At 44.8% G+C, this 17,063-nt stretch overlaps 1 protein-coding gene across 3 annotated transcripts in view; it reads left to right on the top strand.

The window, feature by feature from the left end:
- The first annotated feature begins 4,594 nt into the window (after positions 1–4,594).
- TMEM255A (transmembrane protein 255A) overlaps positions 4,595–17,063 on the top strand; it is a 52,095-nt gene continuing 39,626 nt past the window's right edge. For all 3 annotated transcript variants that reach the window (XM_011977183.1, XM_011977181.1, XM_011977180.1), the window contains exons 1-2: positions 4,595–4,899; positions 11,630–11,772. In XM_011977183.1, the coding sequence (XP_011832573.1) occupies positions 4,842–4,899; positions 11,630–11,772 (201 nt within the window). In that variant the 5' untranslated portion in view covers positions 4,595–4,841. The remainder of the gene's footprint in view (positions 4,900–11,629; positions 11,773–17,063) is intronic.

Genomic DNA, 17,063 nt, shown 5'->3' with positions numbered 1-17,063 from the left:
CACCTCGCCCGGCTAGTTTTTTGTATTTTTTAGTAGAGACGGGGTTTCACCGTGTTAGCCAGGATGGTCTCCATCTCCTGACCTCGTGATCCGCGCATCTCGGCCTCCCAAAGTGCTGTGATTACAAACTTGAGCCAGCGCGACCGGCCTTCAGCTCCATTATAATCTTATAGGAACACCTTCATATCTGCATTCCATATTTGACCAAAACATCGTTATGTGGCACATGACTGTACTTGTGGGCTGTGACAGTGTTGTCTACCCTGGTACTACCCTCGGCCTCTGCTTCCTAGATCTGTGGTTCCCACTAGATGCCTTGTGCCCAACTGAACTTCAGCTTCTTGACTGGCCCTTCCTGTAGCTGACTGCAATTAGGTGTGTCATCAGTGTTAAACATCTCCTTTTCAAGGTAAAATCAAGAGGTTGTGGGGACCCAGACACTTTCAGATGCTGATCGTGGGAATGTGCTTTGCTACAAATATTTGGGAGGGCAATTTGGTAATACATTTTTAAAGCCTTAAAAATATTCTGACTTGATTATAAAAATCAGAATAGTGGTTACCTCTGGGAGAGTTATTGACTGGGGAGGGGGCTCAAGAGAGCCATCTGGGATGTTAGAAAGGTTCAATATCTTAATCTGTGTGGTGGTTTACAAGGGGGTGTGTGTGTGTGTGTGTGTGTGTGTGTGTGTGTTAAAATACATCAGTCTGTACATTTTATTACATGTGTGTTGATAAAAAAATGTTTAATTAAAAGTATGTGTTTGGAACTTTTGAACCACTAATTCCATGGTAGTGTTGTATCCTATGGTGAAAAAGATGCAAAGGTTTAGTTCATTGCATTGTTTACAATGTTAAAAAACTGGCAATCTCGAAAATATTCAATAACAGTGAAATGGTAAATAAATTATGTTCCATTCATTTTAAATCATATCATCAAAGTTTTTTTTTCTTTACGGATATTGGAAAACATTTATTATACAGTGTTTGGTAACTAACACAGGTTACAAAATAGAAATAAATCAATAACAAAGTAAAGACAAGTACCAATGCTTTTCTCTGGAGCTATGATTATTTCCCTGGTACCCAAAGAAAAAGACCAGCTGGCAACGAGAATCAGGCAACACCCTTAACTATGGTTTTCCTCAATGAAGATTCACCTGTTTGTGGTGCAGGCACTAAGTACTAGGCATTGACATAAGGTAGTCTGGTGGGCACACCCCAACCTCAGTTAGGGATGTTTGGACTCTTTGAGGCTGTCCATTATTCTGAAGTTTCTCTCTGCCGTTGATCAACCAAAGTCTGGAAAATGAGAGTTGGATGGTGATAACCAGAGCATAGAGACACTAGCTGGGATGTGTATATGTATGTGCACTTGTGAATACCTGTATGGCCACCATTTTAAATATGCATGTATGTGTGTGTATACATGTAGACATTTCTCTAGCCCACATTCCCAGATTTGGAATCAGAAAGGTATACTATGTAATTTAAATAGTCAAATTGGTCAGCAAAATAAGGAGATAATTGGATGCTATGGCTCTTCCCAGGGAGAATGTGTTAGACCCAGAGCACCATCTGGCATTTTTCTACTGGTCTGAAGGTTTCTGGGGAGGGTGCTCATCATTGGTTTGAAGAAGATGGAAAGCAGTAGGCTACAGCCCCACTGGCAAACATTTCCTGATGCTATAAAGCAGTTTGCAACCTAGGGCATCACTGTATGCTTGATTAAGCTTGCTATGAAAAGGATTTATTTTAAGGCATTTTAATAATTTCTTTTTTTACCAAAAGCTAACCAAGCAGTTTTACAGTAGCCTTTACTTGCATGAAAGACCTGTTTCTTCATCTAGGTGGCTTGCCTATCGGTAAGTTTTATTACAAACCTATTTATGTATAAACTCCACATGTGTTTTGACATGAAGAAAATCAGAATGGAGCCCAGGAAACATTGCCTCTTGCTTTTTAATCATCCAGTTCAGTCTAAGTTAAAATAAACATTTTTTTGGAGGAAAAGAGGTGTATGTACTGGGCTTAGTTAAAATGTAGGGGGTTTTCCCCCTAGTTCCCATTCTAGTCCCTCTCCTTTTCCCGATCCTCTCTCCAAACACATACACCATCTCTGGGGAGACTACTCTCAGAGCTGCGAGCTGCTGCAGCTGCTGCTATTGTCACTGCTACTGGTCTCAAAGTCATTTTTAACTTGACTGAGTGTGTGCTGTGCTCCAAGTCCCATAAGGCACCCCAAGAGACGGCACAAAAGAAACATACCATATGTGGTTCTTTTAAATAGCCAGCTCCTCTAGTACTTTATAAAATAATGTTCAATTTCAAGCAGGATTCAGGAATACAGATGTTGAGAAAGCAAAGCTCATTCCCATTAAAGGTACCTCACTAGTTTGTGTCTTTGGGATTATAAAGGTCAAATTACATATGCCCTCTGCATCATTTGGTGGGTAGTGTGTTTCTCCCTGAATTGAAAAGGCCTCGATCTGTCCATCAAAACCAGCATGGTAACAAGTTTTTATTTGGCTTCTTTAGGGATCTCTCCCTGTGTGATTGCTATAGGGGAGCCAAGGATCTCTAAAGAAGGTATTAAATAGTCTTTAGAGCCTGTGTAAAAACCTCTTTTCTTTCAGGCTACTTTCACAGAAACAAAATATGTTAATTAGCAAGCACTCCTGAGAAATCAGTGCTGGTTGCAGGAGTCCTCCACATTAAGTATGAGATATTTAGAATGAGAGGAGAAAGAGATAAGTAAACAGGACTCAAAGACAATCATTGCAGAAGTACAAATACAGGATTTCTCTCTGCCTTTGTGGAGCTTATGGAGAGCCTGACACAAGGTAAGCAGGCTTAAGACACACACATCTACAATAGTAGGCATCTTGTCTCTATCTAGGACATATATCACAGATTTTTAAACCACATCTATAGTGTAGGGCTGCTAATAATACCTGACACAGCATTCAGCGTGGCCCCTGGGGTGCCCAAGTTCTTTACAAAGGGCTTCCTTTTTAACCTTCAAAAAACATATTTTCTTCCTTCAGAAGATGGGAAAGGGCAAGTGCCTTCAGTCCCATTTCCTGGATAAGAAAAACAAAGCTTTACAGTAGATTAGCAAGGCAGATCTGGAAAGAGCCAAGTACTCTTCTTCATCCGATTGACGCTTAGAATAGTTTTATACTTGATTTGATTTGGGTTTTTACGGGGGACATGGGGAGAGGATTGCAGCAACCATCAGGAGGAGATTGTTGGAAGGAGACCTGGCAAGCAGAGCCTGGGAGCTCCTCAATGGGACAGAATGGGCACCTCCAAACAGGTATATTCCCTTAGCTATGTTAGGCTTCCAGGGCTGTTTCCAGAGGGAGATGGAGCCCACTGTTACCTGTTTGCTCACCCTCCACCTCCCCTGGCCACCAGACAAATGTCTTGGGGGCACTCCAAGGAGGCCTCATTCTGTTCTGCAGTTGTTTTGAGAACATTCGAATCACCTTCTGGTCCAACCACAAGGTGCTTCAAGCCCAATATCCTAATGGGGTCCAAAAGGATAGGTTTGAGAAGGACTTGGCTGTCTTCCAAGATCAGAGACTTTCCCACCTCATCCCCAGTTTCCCTTAGTAATCCACAGTGGATCTGTCAGCCATGACTTTACTTTCACTCTTTCCAAAGCTACTTGCATTTTCATCTTGTTGCATCTTTTGGAGCTAATGAATTCCTTAGGTTTTCCATTTGCTATAGAGAATAATAGTTCTTTTCAGCCACCATAGCAAGAACATTGACCTTCAGGTCCAACAGATCTAGGTTCTAGCTCTCACTTCTGCCACTTACTAGCTGAGTGGGCACAGGACATTTTCTTCCCTTCTCTGAGATTCAGTTTCCTTCTCTGCATAATAGGGTTATTGATAACTCTTCTTCCTCCCTTGCATGGCTGTTATGATGAGAAAATAAGATCCTTGATATAAAAGCACTTGAACAGTACAAACTGGGGTTCTGGTGCAGAGTCATACTTTAGCTGAATTTTCTAGCTAAAGATTGGGGGCCGTTGGTTCTAGAATTCTCAGATCTGGTGAATAAGGCTGTGCTCCCTCTCTCCGTCTCTGCATAATTTTATACACTCTGGTCACATCCCTTCCCAGCCTTCATCGTTCTAGACTAAAGAGTCTGCATTTGTTTAATCTATCTTCATATGTCAGCCCCCTCCCCCCCCCCCACACACACCATCCCTTTGATTATAGAGTGGCCCTTCTCTGGATCATCTCCAGCTCCATTATGTCATTCTGGAAGCACTAAGACCAGACCTGCTCAAGTGTGTGTGTGTGTGTGTGTGTGTGTGTGTGTGTGTGCCTCAGCTCTGAACCTCTGACTCTGACCCCCTCCCCAGTTACAAATCCTAGAACAGGATAATTACCCAAGACCTTGTCCAACTACAGAGAAGGCTGGTTGGCTTCAGACTGAAGCTTCCCCCTCTTTCTCTGCGCAGCCCTGGCCCCAAGGGGCTAAAACTGCTCCCTGTCTGGCTTGGGAAGCTGAGAGGTGGATAACTAGGATGGGGAGACTGAGGGGGAGGGAGGAGGGGGGGGGTCTTGCGCAAGCGCACGCGGCTGCACGGACCGCCAATGCTGCTGCCTCCCGGAGCAGAGGGAGGCAGAAGAGAAGGGAGGGAGAAGAGGGGAAGGGAGGGGGAGGCGGCACTTGGGCTGCAGCTCGCAACCAGAGGCAGTCTCTCTCAGCTCTCGGAGGGACCGAGAGAGGCAACCGCGGAGTAGGATGCTCTGCGGGGCGCCCAGAGCCGGGGGCGCTTGAAGCAGCTTCGGGGACTGGGGCAACCGGGCAGTTTTCACCATGCATCAGTCCCTGACTCAGCAGCGGTCCAGCGACATGTCCCTGCCCGATTCCATGGGTAAGTCTAGCGGCCTTTCCTTCGGGCGGCGGCAGCAGGGGGTGAGTGCGCTGGCCTCTGGACTGTGAACGCCCCGGCTGCCCCAAAAGCCAGAGAGCGGGAAACGGGGCATGGGTGGGGTGGTCTTCGCGCCCCAGCGTCTGGGTGATGGACCAGAGTCCCAGGGGAGCGGCCTGGCTGCAGAGGGAGCGACGTGCGGAGATCGGAGCGCCAAGCTTGCGTCGGAGTATCTCTGCCCCGGAGTGCGGGTGTGTGCCTGTTTGTGTGCGTGTGTCTACAGACTTGCAGTCGGGTAGTAAATCCCAGCAATCTGAGGATCAAAACACTTCCCTGGAACCTGCGCCTTAGCTTTCCATTCGACACTCCCTCTTTGCAAAGTCCTGGTCACTTCTAAGAGCTCACAACTAACGACAATTAGAAGAAGCAGGGTCTTCGCCCCCTCCCAACTCTCTTGAAGCTGCCCTGAAATTTAGAGATGCAGTTGGGAAGGGGCCTGATTTGCACCTCGCTGATGCGGGGGGCGGGTGGGTTGCGCAACTCTGGGGGATGGGCGGGGGGGGAGAAAAAAGGGGGGATGAGGGGAGGGGAATTCCTGAGGACTCACTCAAGACAGCCCAGCCCTGCCCTCTGCAGCGGCAGGATCAACATTCTTTGAATTTGATTATTACTCTGCTCCAAATGCACGGAATGTGCATGAGTGTGAAAAGGGAGTAAGGTGCAGGAGTGAGAGCGCGAGAAACATCCAGCACGAGCCCGCGCATCTTCTGAAGTAGCGCTTTTCCTCTCAGGGCGGAATGGAGGGGGAGGGGCATCCTTCGACTCCTTTCCTTACAGAAACTGGGGGACAGCTACCTTCGGCACCAACTTGGCTGCCGCTTGAAGCTGCTTTTTGGTAGTTACAAACAAAAAACAAACCCAGTCCCCCTCAGCTGTTAGGCATCTTCCCAAGCCCTATGATTTCACTGGGCGGAGAAATTAATTTGGAGCCCTGGAGAGCGGGAGGGGATTGTAAAATCATGATCCCACCTAATCTTTTAAAATTCGCCTCGGATACACTTCAATCAAATCGAATTCTCTCTTTCCAACATACTTTACATTCTGCAAAATCCCTTTGTCCCGCAGTTCCTGCCACCAGTCTGCTCAGGTTTTCTCCGATGAATTTGCGGGAACATATCGAGTGGAGGGGGCAGGGAAAAGATCGAACCCCCTATATAATCTCCCTACTGCCCGCAGAAGACTCGGTGTCAACAAAACTCGTTCACCGGAGGGGCCCCAGAAAGTGTTATCTCCTGGATGGTGGAAAGATCCGTATCCTCAGTGGTTTTGCATATTCAGTATAAGAATTTACTTTTTCATTTTTAAGGGCGTAGTTATTTACAACGGGGTACAAATGAGGCCAAGGACTTGGTCCGAATCCAGAGCCCAGCAGTACCAGACTCCCCCTTACTCCCAGCTCGCGCGCGCGCACTCTCTCTCTCCAACACACACACCACACACACACACACACACAGAAGGAGAGGGAGAGAGAGAGAGAAAGAGCGAGCGAGCAAGCGAGCGAGAGAGAGACAGAGAGACAGAGACAGGTGGGAATGCACTCCTTACCTTGGCCAGCTGTGGCGCCAACAACGCAGTCCTGGCTCCCCGACGCCAAGCTGTTGCGCTTCGCGAGGGAGGGCTGAGTGGAAGAGCGCTAGGGTTCCGCAGCGTCCATTCCCGCTGCGGACGACAACCTCCTAACCACCTGCAAATCAAGCCACAACGCCCCGAGCCCGTCTGCCTTCGGGGAGTGGGCTGGTTGGTGGTCCAGGGCTTAAAGAGTTGCTACCTGGCGCACTGCTCTGTGGGTTGGGGAACAAGATGAAGAGCTTTCTTTCTTGGACTCCCAGGGGCCCTCAGCGATCTTGTGTTTCTCGAAAGGTCTGCGCAACAAACAGCTGAGTGGGCTTCGCCCAGCCCAGTCTCCACACTGCGGGAAAGGAATCATAAATCCCAGACAGAAGCGGAGCCGGCGCCACGCATTCCACTTTTTAAAGTCCGCAGACCGACGGCACTAGCAAATTCCTGAGTCGAGTGGTAACGCTGGGTTTCCACAGTTTGGACAGGGGAGTCATCCCGGAGTTCCCTGGCTCTGGTCCAGCACAACCCGGGCCTGAATCAGCGTCTAGGCTACTTAGGAGCTACTCCCACTTAGCGTCTGGCAACACCACCTTCCCTTGCGTGGGGGGAAGAGGACAGTGGGTGGGTGGGTTAGTGTTTCGGCCTCCAAGGGCAGCATTTCTGAGGGGATTCCTTTATTGTCAAGACACAACCGCAACCAAAACAATAAAATTTAAAACACACAGACACACTGCACCAAGCCTGCAATCTACGCTTGCTGGCTGCCTGGGAATAGAGCAGTTTGTCCAAGGCTCAGAGTGGAGCAGGCACTTGGCAATTAAGAAGACGGTAATTTGACTCCGGCGTCCCCCCATCCCCTCCCAGCAACCCCCTTCTCCCTTTTGGCAACACCGCCCCCAGGCGCAAAGGCACCTCTACTACAGTAGGGCATTCCTTCCTCCCAAATAACACATTTGTAATTCGCCGGCGGCCTTGGATGTTCTCCATTCAGAGAACTGTCTAAAGTGGGGAGAGATGGATTTCAGCGCCTTTAAGGAAATGTTCGGGAGGTTGGCAGGGTCTTGAGGCAGGGTCTTGAGGCAGGGTCTTGAGGTCTTGGGCAGCCACCTGTTTCTAGGGATACTCAAGGCGGGGATATCCGGGGACCCACCCTGTGTGGCAAAGCTGACTCAGGTAAGCAAATCCTAATCAGTTCAAAAGATCAACCCAGAGAACTAGCCAGGCATCAACAACACCGTGTACAGGACTGGATACTGGGTTCCCAACTTTACTGCGCCCAGTAAAGATTATACACCTTATCTAGTCTCTTGAGAGAGGATAATCAAGAAACGTGTGCAAGGTAAAACAAAGTAACAGATACAGCATCCTACCTTCTAGCAACCCACGTCTTGGTTCCCTCAGATACATAATCCTGGGACTGGCAGACATCACATGGGTTGTGGACCAGACCCACGGTTACAACTATAATGGTACCAGTTACAATTAATATACTTATTGAGTAAGGTACCTGGGAATTTAGGGACATGAATAAGTGATTAATTTTGATCAAGAACAACTTCTTGGAGGAGGGGAATTTTGAGCATGCTTCTAAGGGAGGCACCCAGATTCAAAGACCGCAATGCAGATGGGGGCTCTGATGGGGGGAAAACTCGATGAGAGAAAAGCTGGTTGTTTTTGGAACGGTGGAGACAGCAAACAATTGGGTGCTTCTAGAGCTAAGCATCCTGGTCATCAGGAATCTGGGGTGGAGGTGGGGCACTGCAGAGAGGGAGGGCTGCAGTAGTTCTGCAGGGAGTCTGCTGAGGGGGGGCAAGTAAGGCCAATGACAAGATTTCAGACTCTCACTGCTGTTGGTTGCAGAGGTGGTTGTTGTCTAAGCAGAAATATACTGGGTGCCAAGGAGACAGGGTAGTGAGAGATATTGTAGTTTTCACACTAGTTAGCCAGAAAGTTTTTAATTTGAGGGAACCCTCAGGTGTACCCTACGTTAAAAAATCCATTCTATGAGAATAGCCCATATTTATTCACACAATTTCTCCCACATCCTTCTTGATTACAAGGGAAACAATTCTGAGATGTTGCCTCTTGTTTATTCAACAAGTACGGACTGTTTATTAGGTATCAAACACTAGGTATAAATTGTAATAGGCATGATTTTCATATACCCACTGCTTTATTTAAGTACCTCATGGTGCCTGAGTTTTTTTTATGTGTCACTTTACTGAACAAAATCAGAATAAGATGGTCCTGTGTTTACAGAAACATCTAAGGCAAGCCCCAAATTGTACCCAAATAAGAACAGAGCTGTACTTCTCCCTTCTAAAATAAAACAACCACCAGGAAAATGTCCTAAGCAGACACAATAAACTGCCTTTTAGGAGCCTGGGCCACACCTTCAGAAAATGGGTATGTCTTGCTCTAAGTAGATGTGAATTGTATTGAGTCAAATTGGCACTAAAGATAAATTGAGGGGTGATTCTTCATTTTCAAAACGAGTCATCCTGGGAGGGAGTTCCTTAAAACAGTCAATTTCCCAAGTGCAACTAGAAATAATTTCATGTTACACAATTATAGTCCTTATAATATAAAATAAGTGGGGACAGGGAAGGATGCTCGTGAGAGGACAGAGATTAGATATTTGATCTGGTAATGGGAAGAGTTTTCTTAGGAATTTTACCCAAAGCAAATCCTATCTGGAGGCAAGGCCCCTGTGGGGCTGTGGGATCTTTGCCTGGGTTGCTCAAGTGACTGAATTTTCAATTCAGTTTCTAAAGCAGGAAAAAAGATTTTCAAATGACACTATGTGGTTTGCTGAGTCACTTTTCTGACCTGGCCCTTCCTGCGCTTTCAAAAGTTAGAGTGATTATTTGCAAAGAAGACCCAAGAGCTGTGAATAAGATTAAAGGCCAGCTGGTGGGGAAGGAGCAGGCAAATGAAACAAACAAACAAAAAAAAAAAATTAAAAAGACCATGCATGCACACACACTTCTCCAATTTAGTCTCTAAGGTTACATGTTTTCTGGGTAAGGTGTTGAGACACTTCCGTGTCACAAAGATATCCGTGGTGTATCCAAATGTTCCCTCACTCTCTTTTGCCAATCTGGGGCAGGGGAAGGCTAGAGATTGTGTGAGTGACAAAAGGGAAGGGAAGATGTAAGAATGGGAGGCCGTGTTGGTAAGTTTATGTTAGAGCCCCTCTGTAGAACCAACTCACAGATTCACTGAGAAGTATCTACCATCAAATAAACTTAGGCACTCTGGTTTAGAGACTCATTTAGGGTCCCTCAAAATCAAAAGGAAGGATAACTACACTTCAGGTAAACAGAAGAAATAACTCCTGGCCTTCCCCAACCCCTCTACTATTCCTTTCCCAGTACCATGCAGTCCAGAGCTCCCAGCTTTGCTCATGTGTTTACCATTAGTCAGCTCCCGTTTGCATCCCTAATAGCTCTGTCATGAAAGGGCCCTGATGTTACAGGTGTCTCTAGTGGGACTTTATGTTTTTGCCCCTTGGAGGCTAGACTCAGGCCTCTTTAAAGAGGAGTCTCATTTGCCAACTCTTCTTACCTCTTCCCCAGGGTGAGACATGGTGCTTTAGCATTGTAGATACCTACAAACGTTCAAACCACTTCTACATTTCAATGAAAAATAGTCTTAGAATAGTCTCATATTAGAAATGACCCTGATGAGTCACATCCCTCATTTTCGAGGCTGACATCAGGGGAGACCGTCAGCCCCTCCCACCTCCCTTGGAGACTTCAGCAGGGACTGTACTGGGGAAGACAAGATGGATGGTGGGGTTAAGCCTGGGTGATACTCCCAATGCTTTTCTTCCATACAGGAGGGGATATCTGCAGGGGGCTGCAAGGCCAGCCACAGCCCCTCTGTCTCACCACCACCTTGCCTCCTGGGTCTCGCTTGGTTGACCTCCTCCCCCTTCCTCCATCCCCTCTCCCCCACTTCCCTGTGGAACAGTCTGCATGGCTTCTCTCAACAACTGCTTCCTGAGGCTGCAGTGAGGTCTCCTAGAATGACAGGGTCTTCATGGACAGACTCAAGTGATCTCTTTAGGGCCATAAATGACAGTCAAGCCATGTGGGTGGGCAACTCCATCAGGGCTCCTCACTGCTTCATCCTCCTCATGCTCCACACCTCCACTAGGGAGCTGGACTCTTCTCATTTGCTTTTTTTTTTTTTTTTTTTTTAGAACTCCTAGGTGGTAACTCTCCCCTGGTATGTCCTGTTGAAGGCCCTCTCCCTATGCCTGAGAAATCCCTGCAGAGTGTGGGACAGTGCTCGGTTCCTTTAAAAAAAATTAAATTAAAAAGTGAGCTTAGATACCATTTTTCTATCTGACTTAATAATCCTGTTTTCAAAAAAATATTGGTTTGCACTATCATGTCTGATAAGCCCTGAGTGGGAGAATGGCTTTCTCATCATTTATATTTATGTCACCCTCACATAAGCCTAAATGTGTATAAGTTATAATCCTTCCCACCTACCTCCCCTGATACATATCTTTGTGGACTAATGGCCTCCAAACACTCACTTTATTACACACATTTGTTATGTGACAAATCTTGCCAATATACCATTTTAAAGTTTATACATGAGGTGGCAAATGTCAGAAATAAATGAAAAAAAAATCCCAGTAACTTGGCTTGGCTGTGATATTTACACTGAAAATGAAATTTCATATCTCTAGCTTATGAAAAAAATCTCTTTAGTTGGATATTGGCTTTAAAATGTTTTCATTTCATACCCCCCCACACACTTCCCATTTATCATATGCCTTCTAATTTGGTCTAAAAAACCACTCTACTAAGTAGTTATGACACATCTCTTATAGAGTGCCAGGAGCACTCACTGGTGAAATTTCTTCTGTTGTTTATTTTCAAACTGGAAATACATTTTTTATTATAGAAGTGGCACCTGATGACTGCAAAAACTAATGCTCTATCCCTTCCCCACAACACTCCCCCACCATCACCACCAAAGAGAACTTCAGTTACCAGTAGGAATAGGAAAGGAAAACCTTCTCAGTGTTTTTTTCTTTAAGTCAGTCCTTTCCCCAACTGAAATGAGCAATTTTAGTTTCTTTCTGTGCTTTCAGGAGCATTCAATCGGAGGAAACGAAACTCCATCTATGTCACCGTGACTTTGCTTATTGTGTCCGTGTTAATTCTCACAGTGGGCCTTGCTGCAACCACCAGGACCCAGAATGTGACTGTAGGAGGTTATTACCCAGGAGTTATTGTAAGTATAGAAGGCACAGGTAGGTCGCAGTAGCTTACTGTCTACAGAAATTCTGGCTCTGCTCTGATAGTTTTCGATTCTGTTTGAGTGTCTAGTGTTTGCTCAGATTTCCTCCTTTATATCTCTATATATTTATGTAGAGAGGCAACTCTGGGCCCGCTAAGAAGAGCACTGGACTGAAAATCAGAAGAATCCAGCACCATCCCTATCTAACAGTGGAACCTGAGCAAGTCATCTCACTCCTTAAGACCTCAGGTTTCCGGTTTAGGAGATGTTACTAACTAGCAGTGTTAACTTTAGGCTAAGGTCCTTTCTCTCCAGGCATCTGCATTCCCATATATAATAGAGGTCATCTGATCTTACCTGAAATCTGAGGATCCTGGCAGCTTGACACTCTGACCAACAGCACTGATCTCCAAAGTGATCCTGCACTCCTATCAGAAAAAGCTGTGGAAGATATATTCTTAAAATATATATATATATTTATTCACTTATAAATTATATATATATACATGTTCATAAAACTTATATAAAAATGAACATTCAAAAATTAGATAAAAATTAAGTATACAATAACTTTCAATATCTTCATGTGAACACAAACTAAAATGTCACCAGATAATATGCACTTAGTGTGAAATTTGTCATTAAAGACAGTGGCTTTAAATCCTTATTTCAAATGGCCCAGTAGATAATTGTGAATATTTTTGGCTGCCTTCTTATCCCATATGATTAGATTGTCATTGGAGTCATGTTTTTAAATGTCAATCTCACAATTTGGCTGACAAAAAAGCTGGGAGTTAGAAGTATCAAACTCTGCCATTTTCTTGTTGCTTACGTTTGCTTACATTATTAGGGTCATCTTCAACTTCTGGTGTCTCAAGAGGAATCTTTTCAAGCCTCGTATCCATTTTGTTGGGACTAGTTTCGTTAAAATTGAATAATACAATCCAGGCATACATAAAATGCCCCACCATCAACCCTTTGCTGCTTGGAACTTGCCCTCCTTCAGAAGGATAGGTCACCTGATCACCTGACATTCACACGGACAGAGGGTGCCAGTGACAGTCTGTTTATTAAATATTAGTAATGTTTGGTTTCTTTCTTATTATTTTAGATAAACAATAAATAGGAAACAGCCGTATTCCAGTGGATTGTTTTATCTACCCTAGGGTGCATGCAGTTCCCTTTGGAGACTGCTAAACTAGTTGCATTAGAAAAACCAAAACTTCATTTGAGTCTATGTACACTGCTATTGAACCCAAAAACCTAACTCTAGAGGTGAGATCATATTTTAAATATCAATTAAATGGCTCCTCAATTGCTAGAGAGCAGAAGGAAGTTTAGGACAGTTCAGTTAATAGGTATTTTAGTACAGCAAAGAGGTCAGATGTATTTTTTGTTGTTGTTTTGTTTCATTTCTCTTTGAAATGAAATGAGAGAGGGGAGGGGGAGAGAGAGAGATGGGGATTGGAGAAAGAAGCAAAGCGAGAGGAAGAGATTAAAGATGATGTCTTGGACAAGCCAGAGCTATGAGTGACCAAGCCTGGAGCCTGTTGCCTAGGTCACTGATTTCATTCCACAGTCAGCCTCCTCAATAGTTCTTGAGAAGCTGGGACCTAACGTGGGCTATAGGCTATGCCTTCCTGGAGCTGAAGGCTGCTGGGGGAAGTGCCTCTACAGCTCCGGGCCAGGCAGGGCTCCTCCCAGCTGAGGGCAGGTGACCCACAGACACTGTTTGGTGCCCTCTGTTAAACATGTGATGTGAGAACTCACCCAGTCCACTTCCTGTGGTGAGGCAAGAAAACCAGTCGTCAGCAGAATTGAGTTTTATTTTTAAACACAAGTGAAGCCGGCGGGGGCGGGGGGTTGCGCGGGGAGGAACAGAGTGGGTAAGATAGCATTTCGGTGGCTTGGAAAAGCAATTTATAGGGTCTGCGTGACTTTGTGTATTTCAGGTAGCTGCATTAGTAAAATATTTCTGACTGATGAGCAAATGCTGAAGCCAAGATTCAGAGTCTCTGTGGGTGAGGGGAAGGTATTTTCCATGTTATTTAAGAGTACGAACTCCTATTCATGAACAGTGGCTGTGAACCTTCTCTGTGGAATATCTTACCGTGGGCAGCTAGGTTGGAATACGTGAACAAAGGAAAGAGGGTGACTGATTGCTGTTATTCAAGTACCTGATGTTCAGTTAGCACTGGAAGTTGAAGCAGTGGGGGCGTGTGTTTGCATGTGAGTGGTTTACTAAGAGCTGATATGGAAGTGTTAATAGGAAAGCCATCCCTAACGGATACTGTGCCCCCATGATTTAACCTTTAAAAATGTGCTCTCATAGTTCCTGGAGATTGTTTCTTTAAAATGCATTTTAATTACATAGAATAAAGGGGAAAAGATAGCAGATTGAATAGCAGAAAAATCTATGAGTTTATAGGTCAGATCACGTAGTAACAAATACAATTACGACTCATACCTCAGAAACAGTAAATGCCTGAGAATCCAGATTTGTCTGGGAATGGGGTACTTTCACTAATTGAATAGCTTGGTTATTAGGGAGTTACTACAGAAACTCTAAACCGGTGGTTTCCCCACTCTGACGTGAATAAGAATGACCTGGTGAACCTGTGAAAAATGCAGATCTCTACTCCGTAGCCCAAGAGATTCTGATTCAGTTGGTCTGCATGGGCCCCAGCAATCTGAATTTTCTTTTCATGAACTAACCTTTGATTGAGAAAGTAATACATGTTGAATCCACCAGAGGGGAAAGATTCCCGGGGGGAAGGGGGGGAAGAGTCTAATTCAGGTGGGCTAGCAACCACCTGGAGAATTTACACACAGTAAAATATGCTTAGCAATAAAACCAGGATCATGATGCATCATCTGGAGATTCTGCACTGTCAAATTGGTCACTTTAAATATAAATTACTAATGTATAGAACTGTGGAACAGTTTCAGCTTATTCGGAACTCTGCTGTTTTAGACTTTGATTAAATGTGTTAACAATACATGAGAATTTAAATTTTCAAAACAGACAAATTAGGGAGAAGTTATTAGATTAAAAGAAGACTTACCATGCAAATCATTTAAATATTGTGATCTCAGATACTTAAAATATAACTCAATTTGCGTAATTCTAAGTCATGTGAAACTTTTCGGGAGCATCTTTATTTTGCCAAATGAGATATCTTTGTACAGTGAGGTGCATTCTCATGGCATGTTAGCTCTTCTACCTGAGCTAGAATGTGGTATCATCGTTCTAAGAGACATACACACACATGCCTCTTTAAAGATGTGCTAGTCTGTACAGGCTGAACTGTAAAGTTTTAAAAAACTAAAACCAGGCTGGGCACGGTGGCACATGCTTGTAATCACAGCACTTAGGGAGGCTGAGGTGGGAGGATAGCTTGAAGCCAGGAGTTCAAGACCAGCCTGGGCAACATGGTGAAACACCATCTCTACAAAAAGTATATATATAAAATATTAGCCAAGTATGGTGGTGCACACCTCTGGTCCCAGCTACTGGAGAGGCTGAGGTGAGAGAATCTCTTGAGCCCAGGAGGTTAAGGCTGCAGTGAACCATGATCACCCACCCTACTGGGCTCCAGCCTGGGCAACAGAGCAAGACTCTGTCTCAAATAAATAAATAAATAAAATTTAAAAACTAAAAACGGCCAGGTGCGGTGGCTCACACCTGTAATCCCAGCATTTTGAGAGCCTGAAGCAGGCGGATCGCTTGGGTCCAGGAGTTTGAGACCAGCCTAGACAACATGGCAAAACCCCGTCTCTACAAAAAAAAAAAAAAAAAAATTAGCCTGGCCCTGTGGTGTAAGCCTGTAGTCCCAGTTACGTGGGAGGCTAAGGTGGAAAGATCGCTTGAGCCTAGGAGATGGAAGTTGCAGTGAGCTGAGATCGCGCCACTTCACTCCAACCTGGGTGACAGAGTGAGGCCCTGTCTCAAAAAAAAAAAAAAAAAACAGAAACAAAAACCGAACACCAACAAAAAAAAGACAAACTGGATTAAGAATTTTACTGTCCTCAAATATTCAAGGCATTTTATTCCAGGAGGGTTCAGGTGAGCTTTCTACTCTGAAGGCCTAAAAACCCAAGAGCTTCATTTGTTACCTGAAGCTGAAAGAGACAGGGGAGAGTGGTTGCTCCTTCCCGATACACCTCCTCTTACCTTAGATGCACGAAAAAGAGGCCTCTAAATGTGTTTCCCAAGCAACCCACAAGATGGAGTTGGCCCCCTGGGTAGTGAGTCAAGCCTTTCATTCTTGCACCCTCTCCTCAGCTGCTGTATTGATACTATTAGGGCCCATACTAGCCTGAGTCTTTTTTAGGAAAGAGCAAGAATTTCTGCCCGCTTTCCCAGGGAGTGGGTAGGAGAATCAGTTAATTGAAAATAATTTCAGAGTTACTGTGGGATATTAGGAGATGGGGACAACAGGGATCATTCAAAACAATCAATATCCCAGAAACCTTTAGGTCAGTGTGGCCTCAGATTCACATGTAAAGACTCCTCTGAAAAGTCCAAAGAAATTTTAATTAACATGAATGCTCAGGAAACATAAGGAGCTCTGGATAGTGGGATTTTGTAGTAAATTGTGTATTAGGCAGAAAGATTTTCAACAAGAGGTGAAAAAGTTTCTACCTCTTGTTTGAAAATGTTTCTAAAATCTAAGTTCATTCTAAAGTATAAGTCCCTGACTTACTAATTAGAATGATCTAAAGTATAAGTCCCTGACTTACTAAGTACATTTTTTAAATGACACCTGGGCTGGGTACAGTGGCTCATGACTGTAATCCCATCACTTTGGGAGGCCAAGGCAGGAAAATCATTTGAGGCCAGGCATTTGAGACCAGTCTGGGCAACATAGTGAGACCCCCATCTCTACAAGAAATTTTAAATTTAGCCAGGTGTGGTGGTAAAATTAGCACACTTGTAGTCTCAGCTACTTAGGAGGCTGAGGCAAGGGGGTTCCTTGAGCCCAGGAGGTCGAGGCTGGCTGCAATGAGCTAGGATCACACCACTGCACTCCAGCCTGGGCAACATAGCAAAACTTTGTCTCTATAAAAAACATTAAGAATTAGCTAGGCACCGTGGCTCAGGTCTGTAGTCCCAGCTACTCAGGAAGCTTAGGCAGGAGGATTGCCTGAGTCTAGGAGTTCGAGGCTAGAGTGAGCCTTGTTTGCACCACTGCACTCCAGACTGGGTGACAGAGTGAGATCCTGTCTCTAAATAAATAAATACATTTGAATCTTGATTTGCTGGGTAAGACTTTTATAATACC

This window comes from Mandrillus leucophaeus, unplaced genomic scaffold (assembly GCF_000951045.1).
Source record: "Mandrillus leucophaeus isolate KB7577 unplaced genomic scaffold, Mleu.le_1.0 Scaffold174, whole genome shotgun sequence".
In the NCBI taxonomy this organism is placed as follows: domain Eukaryota; kingdom Metazoa; phylum Chordata; class Mammalia; order Primates; family Cercopithecidae; genus Mandrillus; species Mandrillus leucophaeus.
The sequence above is the reverse complement of the archived record's forward strand: the minus strand, read 5'-3'. Positions and strand labels throughout refer to the sequence as shown.